This window comes from Propithecus coquereli, unplaced genomic scaffold (assembly GCF_000956105.1).
Source record: "Propithecus coquereli isolate 6110/MARCELLA unplaced genomic scaffold, Pcoq_1.0 Scaffold235, whole genome shotgun sequence".
Lineage (NCBI taxonomy): Eukaryota > Metazoa > Chordata > Mammalia > Primates > Indriidae > Propithecus > Propithecus coquereli.
In genome coordinates, this window is record NW_012147897.1 from 6,041,611 (window position 1) to 6,054,737 (window position 13,127).

The 13,127-nt window shown below is 51.6% G+C and overlaps 1 protein-coding gene across 1 annotated transcript in view; it reads right to left on the minus strand.

Moving 5' to 3' along the window:
- The window catches only part of LOC105811399 (olfactory guanylyl cyclase GC-D-like), a 50,494-nt gene extending 45,165 nt beyond the window's left edge, over positions 1-5,329 (minus strand). Inside the window, 2 exon segments of the mRNA XM_012645579.1 lie at positions 1,776-2,071; positions 4,609-5,329. Of these exon segments, the coding sequence (XP_012501033.1) occupies positions 1,776-2,071; positions 4,609-5,329 (1,017 nt within the window).
- Between the last annotated feature and the right edge of the window lie 7,798 nt (positions 5,330-13,127).

The window sequence follows — 13,127 nt, forward strand, 5'->3', positions numbered from 1 at the left end:
CCCAATTTTAGGAAGCAGAACTACCCCTATTCAGTTTCTCAAGATGAAAGCCAAGGCTTGACCCTACTCTTTTCTCTCTCCCAGTTCATTTTCAAGTCTTTGGGGCTTTATTTCAGAATTTATCCCCAACTCAATTGACCTCCCACCACCTCTACTCCTGCCAGTTGGGTCTCCGCTGTTCACCCGGGCCACACAGGGGCCTCCCAAGGGCCTCCTGGCTTCCTCTGCCCTCTCCAGGCCATTCCTTGTAAAGCAACAAAAGTGATTTTTTTAAATGCATAAATCAAATCATTTCTTACTTAAAACCCTTGTGGTTTTCCATCTTACTTCCCGTAAGTGCAGACTTCCATCTCCATCCCTTTCCTCATCGTGTGTGACAGTCAAGCCACTCGGCGCTCCCTCCTGCCTGTTACTCCAGCAGTTGAAGCTCCCTGTGCCCCAGGGCCTTTGCACTTGCTGCTTCCCCTGCTTGGTTGCTCTTCACCCAGATCTTCAGCCTCCTTATCACTCAGAGCCCAGCTCAAGAGCCGCCTCCTCAAACTGGGCTCCCCACCCCTTTCTCCTGTTGCCCGTGACTCCATCCTGGCCTCTCTCTATTGCTTTATCCTGTTCTGTTTTCTCGGCAGCATGATCACTATGTGAATTTAATCATCTGGCTACCTGGCTATTGTCTGTCTCCCCCTAACAGAATGGAAGCTCCCTGAAGGCCAGTTCTGTCTAGTTTATCACCATGTCCCTGACGCCAGGCGTGGTGGCACATGAGAGGGACTCAGTCCACATCTGTCAGAGGAATGACTGATCAAATGACCCTCCGTCAGCATCTTCATCCCCGTCGCCACTCCAGACACTACTGTCTTCTTATCACCAAGAAGCAGAACTCCCAGGGGAGGCTCGAGTTCAGCTGAGTCCTGCGAGGCTGGACCAGGTCAGCAGCCACGTCCCCCCAGCACCAACACTGTCTGGATCCCTGCAGTGACCTCAGAGACTCCGCCTCTGCCCCGCCATCCCGCACTCCCAACACTTTCTCCTGCCCAACGCCATCATTTGCGAGGCAGAGGCAGAGCAGGGGAGGAAGAACGTCTGCGAGAGGAAGAGGCTGGGCCAGAACTGAGGATGGCAGGGATTGAAGGAGCTGGAAACAGAAAAACAGAAGCGAGAGAGACACAAGGAGAACTGACAAGGCAGGTCAAAGGAGTGAGGGACACAAGGAAGAAGAGAAACAGAGAGAGACACAGACACGCAGCAGTGTCCCCGACTCCGCAGTTTCGCTTCCACGGCCAGATGTAGTCTGAAAATATTAAGATATTTTGAGAGAGAAAGAGAGAGACCACATTCACATAACTTTTATTACAGCATATTGTTAAAATTGTTCTATTTTATTATTAGTCATTGTCTAATTAGTCTAATTTATAAGTTAAACCTTATCATAGGTACATACGTATAGGAAAAACAGTACTTATGAAGGTGCAATATTATCAGTGGTTTCAGGCATCCACTGGGGGTCTTATCCCTTGTAGATAAGGGAGGACTACTGTACATATAACATATACAGTACACACACATGGGAGAGAAAGAGAGAGAGATTAACAATACCCAGGGACCAGGCAGAGAGACACTTTGTCAAAAAGAGACTGGCCATGTGCCCACAGTGAGGCGGAATCGGGTAGCCAGATGGGTCACCAGCCGAGTCCAGGAAGGCGTGATGTGGGTGAGAAGCGCATGCACACCTGCCCACGCCCCGTGCTTGGGGAGTGTGGGGGTCTGCACGGACCTACCTGCTCTGGCTCTAGGTGGGCAGCCACCTCTCCACTCACCCTGGCAGCAGCAAAGGCCTCGTCTGCGGGGCTGGACTCCAGGCTGATGGTGAGCACTGCGTCATAAGCCTCCTACAGGGGCCCACCGGCACCCAGGGCCGGGTAGGAGCGGTTGCGGTAGGGCAGGGGAAAGAACAAGATGTCGTAGGGCACGAAGACCACCTTCCCATCGGCCAGGCCCTCGGCCCAAGCACAGCTGAGCAGGGCGGTCTGCTCCGAGCCCCCCAGCAGTGCCGAGTGCATGCACAGCACCACAACTGGGGGCAGAGAGAGCCGGGTCACCTTCGCAGGCCTAGTTTCCCTGCAGCCTTCCTCGAAGCCCAGAACTCCAAGGCCTTGAAGAGCTCGGAACTCTCAGACATTGGTCTGGGCAAAGGTGAAATTTCCCCTAAATCTGCTCCCAACCCCACCCCATAACAAAAATGGCCAAGGTCACCAAGTGTAGATTCCATCTGGTGAAAAATATCCCTTTAACAGAGGATAGATTTGTATTAATATAGGCCTCCCAGCCTGCCCACCCCATAATTTTGACCAATTTCCCACCCTACCCACTTCCCTGGCCCTGACAACTGCTAATGTGCATTGACAGCTTTCTACGTGTTGTCCTAAAGCACTTTCCCAAACACTCAGTCATTCAGGATTACGGCAGCACTGAGAGGCATGTTCATCATCAGCTCTGCTCTTCCAGATGAGGACGCTGATGCACTGAGAGGCTCAGCTGCCCCAGGATGCATAACCACCATGGTGGGAGAGCTTGGATTTCAACCCAGGCAGTCTGGCCCCCAGATTGTAATCCTTTTTTTTCTTTTTTAAAGGTTGTTTTTTTTTTAATTGAGATAATCCACATATCATAAAATCCATTCTTTTAAAAAGTGTACAAGCCAGTGGTTTTAGTATATTCACAAAGTTGTACAGCCACCATCACCATTTAATTCTAGAACATTTTCATCACCCCAAAAAGAAATCCTGTAGCATTAGCAGTCACTCCCCATTTCTCTCTCCCCTAAACCCCAGTCAAACTCTAATCTATTTCTTGTCTCTGTGGATTTTCCTACTCTGGACACTTCTTACAAATGGACTCATATTATACAATATGTGGTGGTTTATGTCTGGCTTCTTAGAGTAATGCTTTCCAGGTTCACCCTTAGGGTAGCATGTGTCAGTACTTCAGTCCTTTTCATGGCTGCATAATATTCCATCGCGTGGTAGACTACATTTTCCTTATCATCATCAGCTTGTAATCTTAACTATGGCCCTGGGTGGCATCCCAAAGGTCTAAGTAGATATGGATGCATGCACTTTTTCCTTAGTAAAAGAAATAGCCCTTGACAATAAGGCAGCCTAGGCATCAGGACAGAATGGAGCCATTGCTCAAGCCACACTGCACTTCCTCTCATCTTTTCTCTCTTCCCTTGGGTCCCTGACCAGGGCTGCAATCGCAGTCAGTAAAGGGCCACCACTTGTTTTGAATGTGGCCCAAGTTCCTACTGTGATCCTTTTCTCCAGAAAACCCCAGAAAATGGATCCACCCAGGGAGGTGGGGGTCTCCTTGCTAGAGCCTGAGGACCTCTCATCACATGGAGTTCGGAGCCTGGAGCCCCGACCTCTGCTGAGCACCTGGGTGGCTGTGCTGTGTGGGCCATGAGCCACGGACCACCCGCTCTGTGCCCTGGATATTGGGGAGGGCCTCAGAAGGAGACCCACCAGGACTGGGTGGAAACAGAACCAAGGCCTGTGCCCCCTCTGCGCTGCTGGGCGGGCTTCTCAGCAAAAGGCCTCTCTCTCTCTCTCTCTCTCTCTCTTTCTCTCTCTCTCTCTCTCTCTCTCTCTCATTGGAAGCTCTGCTCTGCGTTTGGCCACCAGGGAGAGCCGATCCACACAACCGGGGAGGAAGGCGCCTAGTGGGAGAGCCTGCAAAGCACTCTTATGCGTACTACTTTTATTCCATTCTATTTGAATTGATTCTGCTCAATTCTATTCTTCTCTTTTTCTATTCCACTCTTGAGTCACCAGATTGATTTCTTGACCTAGATGGGCCACAGCCCATGGTTTGAAAAAAACATCTAGATTATTAACTCCAAGACACTTCTGTCCTCCAGGTTCCACCTCTCCCCTACCCCACATCCCCTTCTTTCCCTGGCTAACTACTTCCTTAAGGGCTGCTCAGTGTCACCTCCTCCAAGAAGCCTCCTCAGATCCTCCAGGGCCCAGCCCATGCTTCCTCTGCCTCTGCAGGCCTCTGCTCCCTGGGGTGGCCCCGACTCTCTGTCATAGCCACCTGCTTACACGCCTGTCTCCCCCTCACACAGTCATCCCCTGGAGACCAGCCGTCGTGTCTGCCCTGGTCACTATGCCAACCCAGCACACAGCACGAGAGGGCTTGATAAACGCAGGAAGTGATCAATCAATCCATGAATCCATGAAGGTCATGACCCTAACTCCGCAAAACTGAGCATGGCTCTAACTCCCCTCCTGGGTTCAAGTGCTGCTACACCCTCATTCCCTTCATTTTACCAGGCAACAACCAAGAATGCCCTTTGCTCCCACTCCACAACCGACACTTGGATCAGAGCTCGAAACCCAGCTGCACCGCTGGCCAGATGTGACTTGGGCTGGTTACTTACCTTTTCCGAGCTCGGAGACTGCAGCAGGCCTAGCTCACAGGACTGCTGTGAGGTTAAAGGCAGGGCCATCGTCGAGTGCTCAGCCCAGGGTCCGATGCGGAAGAAGCTCCCACCAGCGGCCACGCGGTGTTCAGGCTGCCCACAGGAGGAAGACGCCTGTGTATACTCACTTTTCAGGCCGTCCACAGTGCCGAGCTGCTTCAGGACCTCCACGGCCCCCTGCTCCCCAGGTCCCAAAGAGGTTACCAGCCCCACAGGCAGCCCGTGTGTCCTGAAAGTTATGGCCAGCTGCTGGGCTGTGGCTACCCAGGTGTCCTGGTGGGAGAACACAATGGCCAAGCGGGCCCAGCCAAAGTGTCTCATGATGGACAGCAGCACATGGGCAGCGGAAGGCAAGGTGGGTGCCAATTCACCTCCTCCCTCCGGAGCTCCACGCGCCCAGGAGAAGAGAGTCTTGCCCCAGCTTTGGGCCAGCAGGGCTGCCGCTGGGCAGTAGCCAGGATTGACGGGGCCCACAAAAGCAGCTACGGTGTTCTTGTGGGCCAGGAATGTTGCCAGGGCGTGAGGGGTGTCACAGCCTGTGGGGAGGACCAAAGAGGCCAGCCATGAACCCAGCAACAGTGAGGAGTCCCGGTTGGCTCGGTCCACAGCCAGCTGGGCAGCCACGCTGGGGAGGGCCCGGGCAAAGATGGCGTCACAGTCCCAGGGACCCAGCACCCCCAAGGTGAAGGTCCCTACCCCCCAGGCCACATGGGGGACAGAGCCAGCCCACAGGAGGGCACCCCAGAGCACCACAGAGAGAAGTGGCAGGGAAGGGGCTTTCCTTGGATGACTGAGAGTGGACCCCCACGGGCCCTGGCAGGGCAGGTAGGTCTTCCTGTACAGCAGCATCCAGTACCAACCTTCAGCGTATAAGCCCCCCTGCAGCCCTGGGAAAGGGGGGATAAGGACATGGTTTGCTTTCTAGCATTTTCTGCCGGCACTTTCTGTGTGATTGTGAGGCAGACGATGCTCCCAGAACCTCAGTCTCCTCACTGGTAAGATGAGAGACTTGGACCCATGATCTCTAGGACCCCAGAGCTGGGGGCCTAACACCCTCCCCGGGACTGGCTCACAGCCTCGTGAGGCCCCAGCCAAGCCCTGGGCCCGAGTTTAATCTCTGGTGCGTGGGCTATAGAGACAGGGCTGGCTCCCAGTTTCTGTCCACGTGACCCTGGACCAACTTCTGACGCTTTCTGAGCCTCATTTTCCTGCTCTGTAAAATGTGGACAGCATAACTCATTTTATGGAGTTATTGTGGTGATCAAATGACATCATGTGAAGCATTTAGCACAGTCCCTGGTACTTAGGTGTTCAACAAATCCTACCTCTTTGAACCTAGTACCATGATTTTTTCCTTTACTCGTCCCCCAACGTGGGCCCAGTTCCCCTGATGCCCTCTGAGCCTCGCCTGCCTCTGCCCCTCCAAGCCCAGCACCACCCCACAGCGCTTGGCTCTACTGGACTCAACGGGCCCTGGTAGCTCTACGCACACACCAGGCACAGGGTGTCACCACTGTGGTGCTCGTGCGGAGCTGTGACTGGAGGGTTTACAGTGCACGTGCATGTCCCCTCTCTGATCTCCCTCACAGACCTGCTCAGACAAAGCGGACTTTCCATGCCCATTGTACAGATGAGGAAACTCAGGGAAGCTGACGTAGAGTTGGTAGAAAGATCGGGTTTGACTCAAGTCAGTTCAGCTCGTCCCCACGCCACACATGGCCTCCCTGCCCAGCACACCTGGACTACACGATCCCCACCTCATCCCATCCTCATGCCCCTCCTGACGCCCTGGGACTCCTGCTTGGCCTCTGCTGCCCCCCGGCCGCTGCCCACTCCACCCACGGGCTCAGCCAGCCTTCTCCCCACCCCATTTATGCAGCCAGCGGTTTACCACTGTGGCTGCCCCAGGAAAAGATCCAGTCTCACCCTTAAGAAACTGCCAGGCTAGTAGAGACAGGTCCCAGACAAGGGCAGAGCTGCCCACAAGTGTGAGCGTAGGCAGAAGGACCGGGGCAGCAGGGGCCTTGTGGGATGAGGAGAGGCTCACGGAGGGCTTCCCAGAGGAGGAATCCTACACTAGGAAACACACATCAGGAGGGTAAGACGTGACCTCCACATGCCAGCAGCGCCGGTCTGTGTAGAGTAGCTTCTTACAAATTATGTTTGGTGCAAGGAAATAGAAGGGTCTTGGAACCACAGAGAAGAATCCACCCTATTTTATCACTCACCAGCCCCTAACCTTAGGCAAGATGCTTAACTTCTGAGCCTCAGTTTCCTCATCTGTAAAATGGAAATGAGAATAACTACCTGCTGGAGCTGTGAAAACTAAAATGTGTAGAGTCTCCACAGTGGGGTTGAGTAGGTAGGTACTTACTAAATGGAATTGTTCTCATTAACATCATCATCACCACCTGTAGATCTTTGAGGGGCGGCAGGTGTATTGTGCTGTAAAGAGAGCTGGACAGGGAGGTGGGAGGCCTGGACTCTGGCCCCTGTCCTGCCTCTGCCCCACTGTAGGCCTCAGCCCCCCATCTGCCAAGCAGCCAGTGTGCAGTGCTGGCCATCCTGGCTCCGCTGGCCTGCAGGGCTGTGGTTCTCCCAGCTCAAGGCTCTTCTGTCAGCCTCTGGACCTCTCCTTTCTGTGGTGCTCAAAGTGGTCTCCCAGCCCCTGGGATGAGTGCCATCCGCCCCTCCAGATGAATCCCTCAGAGCAGCTGGGCGGGTTCTGGACTCAAAGATAGCTGATCATTTTCAGTTGGGGACATAACCATGCCCTGCTGATAACAACAGCCACCTCTCCCCTCAATTTGTGCTTTCCAAAGCACCTATAATCCACTTCTTTGCCTGGTCCTCCCAGAGGCTCTGAGAAGAGACTTTTTGCCTTTTTTTTTTCAGAGAAGGAAGTTGTGACTCTCAACAGGACAGCAACTTGTCCAAGGTCTCACCATGTTAGGGCTGCATTAGGACTGGAGCTTGGCTGCCTGTCTCCTAGCCAAAGAAAAAATCACCTCTTTTTATTGACACCTGGAGGATCAGAGCTGAAGGCTCTTTGGAGATAGAAACATCTAAACTACTTCCTCTGTGTACAGATAGGGTCACAGAGGCATAGACAGGCATGCGGCTTCCGTTGGTCCCACAAAGCAGCAGCAGGCTCCCCTGGCTGGAGGCCCTGCTGGCCCTGCTAAGTGCCCCAAGAATTCTGCAGCTGATGGCCTTCAGGCCTTGCAGAGTGCCCAGGCCCTTAGCAGACCACCCTAGGGCCAAGGCAGGAGCCAGCTTTCAGCCCCACCTCTGCCACCGATTTGTGGGACCAAGTCCATACCCCTTCCAGTGCCTCAGTTTCCCCAGCTGTACAGAGACAGCTTGGTTTAGATGTTTAGGTCTCCAAAGATCCTTCAGTTCTGATGTTCTATGTGTCAATAAAAATCAGGAGACCGGTGATTTTTGTCTCTGAAGCCGGTGACATCCCCTCTTCCAACCCTTCTGTCAAGAGCACGTGAGCTTCCAGTGCCTCCACCTCCAGGCACAACAGATTAATGTGCGACCCTCCCAGAGGGGACCATTTGTATTTTTAGACTCAGGGAGATGGGCGCCAAGGATTAGCCACAGGTTGCTTGGGTCATGAAGCCAAGCTCATGCCGTTAGTCAACTTCCCAAGACCATAACCCAAAAAGTGAAAATGCCTTTAGCTGAAGTAATAGAAGAATATCCAAAATCGGGAAGGTGAATGACCAGAATAGGAGCCCAGGGAGGGACGGGGGCGGGGGTTCCTGTCAGAGTCAGGGCCCCTCTGGCCCCTGAAGCCAAGGGTCACCTTCCTGACCCCAGCCTGGTTCCTCTTGCCTTCCTTCAGAGCAAGCTCCCCAGACCCACCTGCCATGCTGCACCATCCAAGTGACTCCCCGCCTCTTCATACTCCAAGGCTCCTGCACCGAGGTCTTCAGGCATCAGGCTCTCAGAGCAGGCTCTGGCCTGGGGGAGACAGTCCCATTCCCCCAGCAGCCTGCACCATCACCACTCCTGCTTCCTAATTCCTGCCTGGGGAGTGCCTCATGCGTGGCTCATTCCCTCCCTGTCCCCCTCAGGTGCCCGAACAAGCCACTTGGAAAATTAGATCTGTTCAGACCCTAGTGCTCTGGGGAGCAGCATGCGGAAAGGAAGGAGAGAACGAGGGAGGGAGGGGCAGACAGAGGAGGGAGGGAGAAAGGGAGAGGATGTCTTCAGCACTACGGACAGCGCCAGACCTGGCTGGGGCTCCCAGGAGGAAGGAGGGGCAAGCACTAAAGAAACCAGCATTATTGAGCACTAGCTTTGTGCCAATTCCTGTGCTGGGTGCTATTCATGCAACCCCCTGAGACAGGCATTATTATCATTCTCACTTTATAGATAAAGGAAATACGGCCCAGAGTGGTTAGGTAATTTGACCAAGGGCAGAGAGCTAGTCAAGGGCAAGGCTGACTGTAGGTCCGGGCTTCTGCTCATCACACCACAGTCAGTCCTTGAGAATTAGAATGGAGGTTTTCTATCTTCCCTTTTGGAGTGGACGCTTATGTGGAGTTGGAGACCTCGGTCCCGTGGACATTCAGCCCTCCCTCCTCCACTCACTCTCTCCTAGGTGAAGGGGTGAGCCAGAGCCACCTCCCTTCCTCCCCTCCACCCCCCACCTCCCACCCCTAGTTCCTGTCATCTCCCTCCCGCTCCCCTCCATGCTTCAAGCACTGTTCTAGACACTTGAGCTACATCAGTAAACGAAATACCAGAGATTTTTGCCCTTCACAGAGCTTACTTCCTAGCAGGGGTAAGAAGGAGTGTGCAAGTCAACAAATAAACATGAGCAGTAAGTAGATTTATTTTTAGTGTTATGAAGTGACAGATACGATAAAAAAAGGAAAAGTAGAGTAATGATGCCGTATTATAATTCAGTATAGGTGTTTTCCATGTTGCTACACAATCTTTATAATTGTCTTTTAAATGGTCACGGAGCACATTGCGTGGATGTGTCATAAGTCACTACAGGCGTCCCTGGGTATCCAGGGGGGGATTGCTTCCAGCACCCCGCACAGATACCAAAATCCATGGATGCTCAAGTCGCTGACATAAAATGGTGTAGTGTTTGCATATAACTTACTCACATCCTCCTGTATGCTTTAAATTATTTCTAGATTATTTATAATAACTAATACAATGTAAATGTCATTTAAATAGCTGTTATGCTGCATTGTTTAGGGAATAATGACAAGAAAAAAGGTCTACATGTGTTCAGACTTTTTTTTTAATATTTTCAATCCACAGTTGGTTGAAGCCTTAGATATGGAGCCTGCAGAAACAGAGAATCGACTAGAATTACCTTTGGTTCAGTATTTTTATTTAGCCCTAACCTTGTTCTGGAAGGATTTAAGGGCCCCTGCTGATATGTGAGGCATGTACCTGTTTGCTCTCAGATCCATTCGCTGACCTCCCGGACTGAGTGGGCTCCCAGGTGGTGGGGGGCTGACCCTGAAAACTGTACTTCCCAGCATCCCCCGCTTCTGGCTGGATTCCATCAATAGCCAGCACTGGCAGGAGATTGGAGAACAGGAGAAAGGGAGAAGCCAGGGAATTTCTCCCCCTCTCTGCTTTGACAATGTCTCAGCGATGGCTGTGTCCCCTCTCTGGTTCTGACCGCTTCAGACATCCCTCCCAATGTGGCCCCAGTTTCCAAGCCCTGGTACCACCTCCCCTCCTTTGTCTACCACCCTAGGGGTGGCAGAGGCTTCCTGCTGTTGCCAATCTCTGAACTGCTACATATCCCGCAGCTTTATAATCACTCCTTCATTCCAATTGCCCACTATTGGATTACTGGTGAGGGCTCTGTTTGCCAGGCATACCCTGACTGATGCACTAAATACCTGAATTGTTTGCAACTTCTCACTGTTATGAATAATTCTTTAAAGAATATCACGCTTTTGTCATCTTTTGAATTTTTCCCTTATGATAAACCCTCAGGAATAGCCCAATTAGGTCCAAAAGTGTGAACATTTTTAAAGTTCTTGTTCTATATTGCTTCATATTGCAAGTCCCAAAAAATGTATTAATGTCAGATAGTCTTTAGATAATCGACATTCAAATACGGACTGGGCATTAGCTGATATAAGGTTGTATTTAAGTGTGTCAGGTATGAGAAGGGCAATGTGGTTATGGCCATTTTTTTTTAAACATGCATAGTGAGGTATGTAGTGGTGAATGACATGATATCTGGGGCTTATTTTGAACTTATTATACAAAAAGGGGAGGGACAAATAAAGTATGGAAAAATCTAAATTTTTGAATTTAGATTGGAAGTACTTGGGTTTATTATGCTATTATTTCTATTTTTTGTGCGTACTTGAAAACTTTCATAATTAAGAAAAGTAATGTTAATATGGATTAACAATGTAGGTGCATACGTTTCACCATATCCTGCTCGGCATTCAGAGCTCCAAGTGGGTACAGAAGAAACAATTACTATGACACGTGGCTGCTCCAGTCCCCATCTCCATGGCTGGGTGGTAATCTCAGCTGGCAATCAGAGCTGCCTTCGCCCACCATTCATCCTATGTACCCCTATCCTCTTACAGCACCTCAGGTGGGTAGACCCTACCTGGTGAGATGATCCACACCTTCCTTCCTGAATGATCTGAGTCCTCTGTGCCTGGTCTCTATTGCGTTTCCCCATTTACCACCGACCAGGACCACTGGGCAAGGGAGAACTAAGGGGTTCTCCAGTTAACATACCGGGTTCTGGTCACCGTCCTCCCTACCCCCATAGTGAGGCAACAACCAAATTTCCCTAGGATAGTAGGGATCCATCACTTGGGATTTATACAGTGGCTTCCTTCTCTGCCTGTTGGTTCAGGGTCCTGAGGAGCCCCAAGTGGCTAAGGCGTAGTTTCAGCTTCCAATTCCTCAGAAGAATTACCGCATTCTCTGGAGGAATTGCGCCTCCCCTGGGAACTAGGTGCTCCAAACCACTGAGTCTGAGATCAAGGCACAGGCAGTAAACATTCTTCTAGTGAATTTGTGGGGCGACAGTGAGCGAGGCCACGCCTACCTTTATGCCTTGGTTCCCAGACTACACATTCCAACTGGCCACATACTGCATCCTGTGCTCACAGCCCAGTCTGTACCTGAGCCATTCTGTAATAGAACATTCCACACTTCTATCAAGAAGCCAGATGCTTCTGGGTGATGGGAGATGAGGCAAGATCAGTGAGCCCACTGCTTCAGTTCCTTTGCAGTAAAATGCTGCCCTGGTCAGTGACCATGTTATGTAGGACGCCATAGTAATACATAGCGCTCTCGTCTAAGACTGTGAATAGTGGTTCTGACGAGAGCACTGAGGGCAAGAAAAGCAAATTCATGCACAGTTATATTTCCATCTCTGTGAGTAGGAAAAATGTGTTGCCTCCTCTATGCCCACACACTGGCACCACCGCTTTCCTGGGGGCTCAGCAGTGGCCTCTGCTGCTGGTGGGTTGGACACTCAGCTGTAGCCGCAGTCAGGTGAGCCTCGGTGAGTGGAAGTCCGTGTGGTCGAGCCCATGCAGAGCCTCTGGGCTGGCTCCGTGGCCGCTCTGGCCCACTGGGCAAGCCCAGGGCGTGCTGAGGAAAGGAGCTGACTGACAGCCACCGGCTGTCTTGTCCGTCGAGGTGTACAGGGCTCTGTCATAGATGCTCTCTGGCGGGGCATTCATGTGGGGATGTGTATCTTCACACCCTGTGACTATTCTGAGAAGTCCATCTACACACCTCATTGACACAAGTTTCCAATTTTGTTTATACCAAGACCCTGGCTGGCCAGACAGCCCATGATCAACTGCCCATGAGTCAAAGTAAATAAGACCCACAGGCCGTCTCTCCTCCAGCCCCAAATGGACAATCAGATGTACCCCTGCAATCCCGCCTCAGGAATACTTCACCACCGGGATGTCAGGGCCAGTCGGGACTGGAGAGCTAACGTGGCTGCCATCCATTTCTGGCTGCTGCCACCATACCATGACATCCGTCCATGAACCAGATCCACACTTTTTCCTTTTCTACTAACTGGTGATAAGAAACTCCCCATGAGGTCATGGGTATGAGTCAAGAGATAAGTGGCAAAAAATAGGGGTAGGTGCCATGGCAGCCTGAGCCCCTGCCTGGTCTCATGTTTGCCACTTCCATTTTGTTAAGAAATGCTTCTGTGCACGGCCAATCTTCTGATTCAGGGGATCAGATAACACCCAGTTCAATTGTCTATTCTGGTAGAACAGTCACTTGGGATTCAAAATCATTTGGTCTCTACCAGGATGAGGAACAAGTCAGAAGATATGCTTTTCAAATGGATAAAAGTTGTCCACAAAAAATAATATGGATTTGTTCCAAAACCCTAGGGGTCTGCATTGTGATTCTCCTGTTGAACTTGTAAGAGGCTCAATGAAGCCTCTGCCTGCCACAGATATCCCGGGTCTGCTGGGTTACAGGCTCAGTGGGAGGGTGACTTGCATGAAGGGACTGCACAGCCCTTTCCTGCTCTGGGCTCTAGAGAAAACTGGCAGCTTTATGGGGTAACTGATAAATGTGTCAGAGCAACACTCCCAAAGGTGGTATATATCACCTCCAACATCCAAACACGTCACCAAGCACTTTG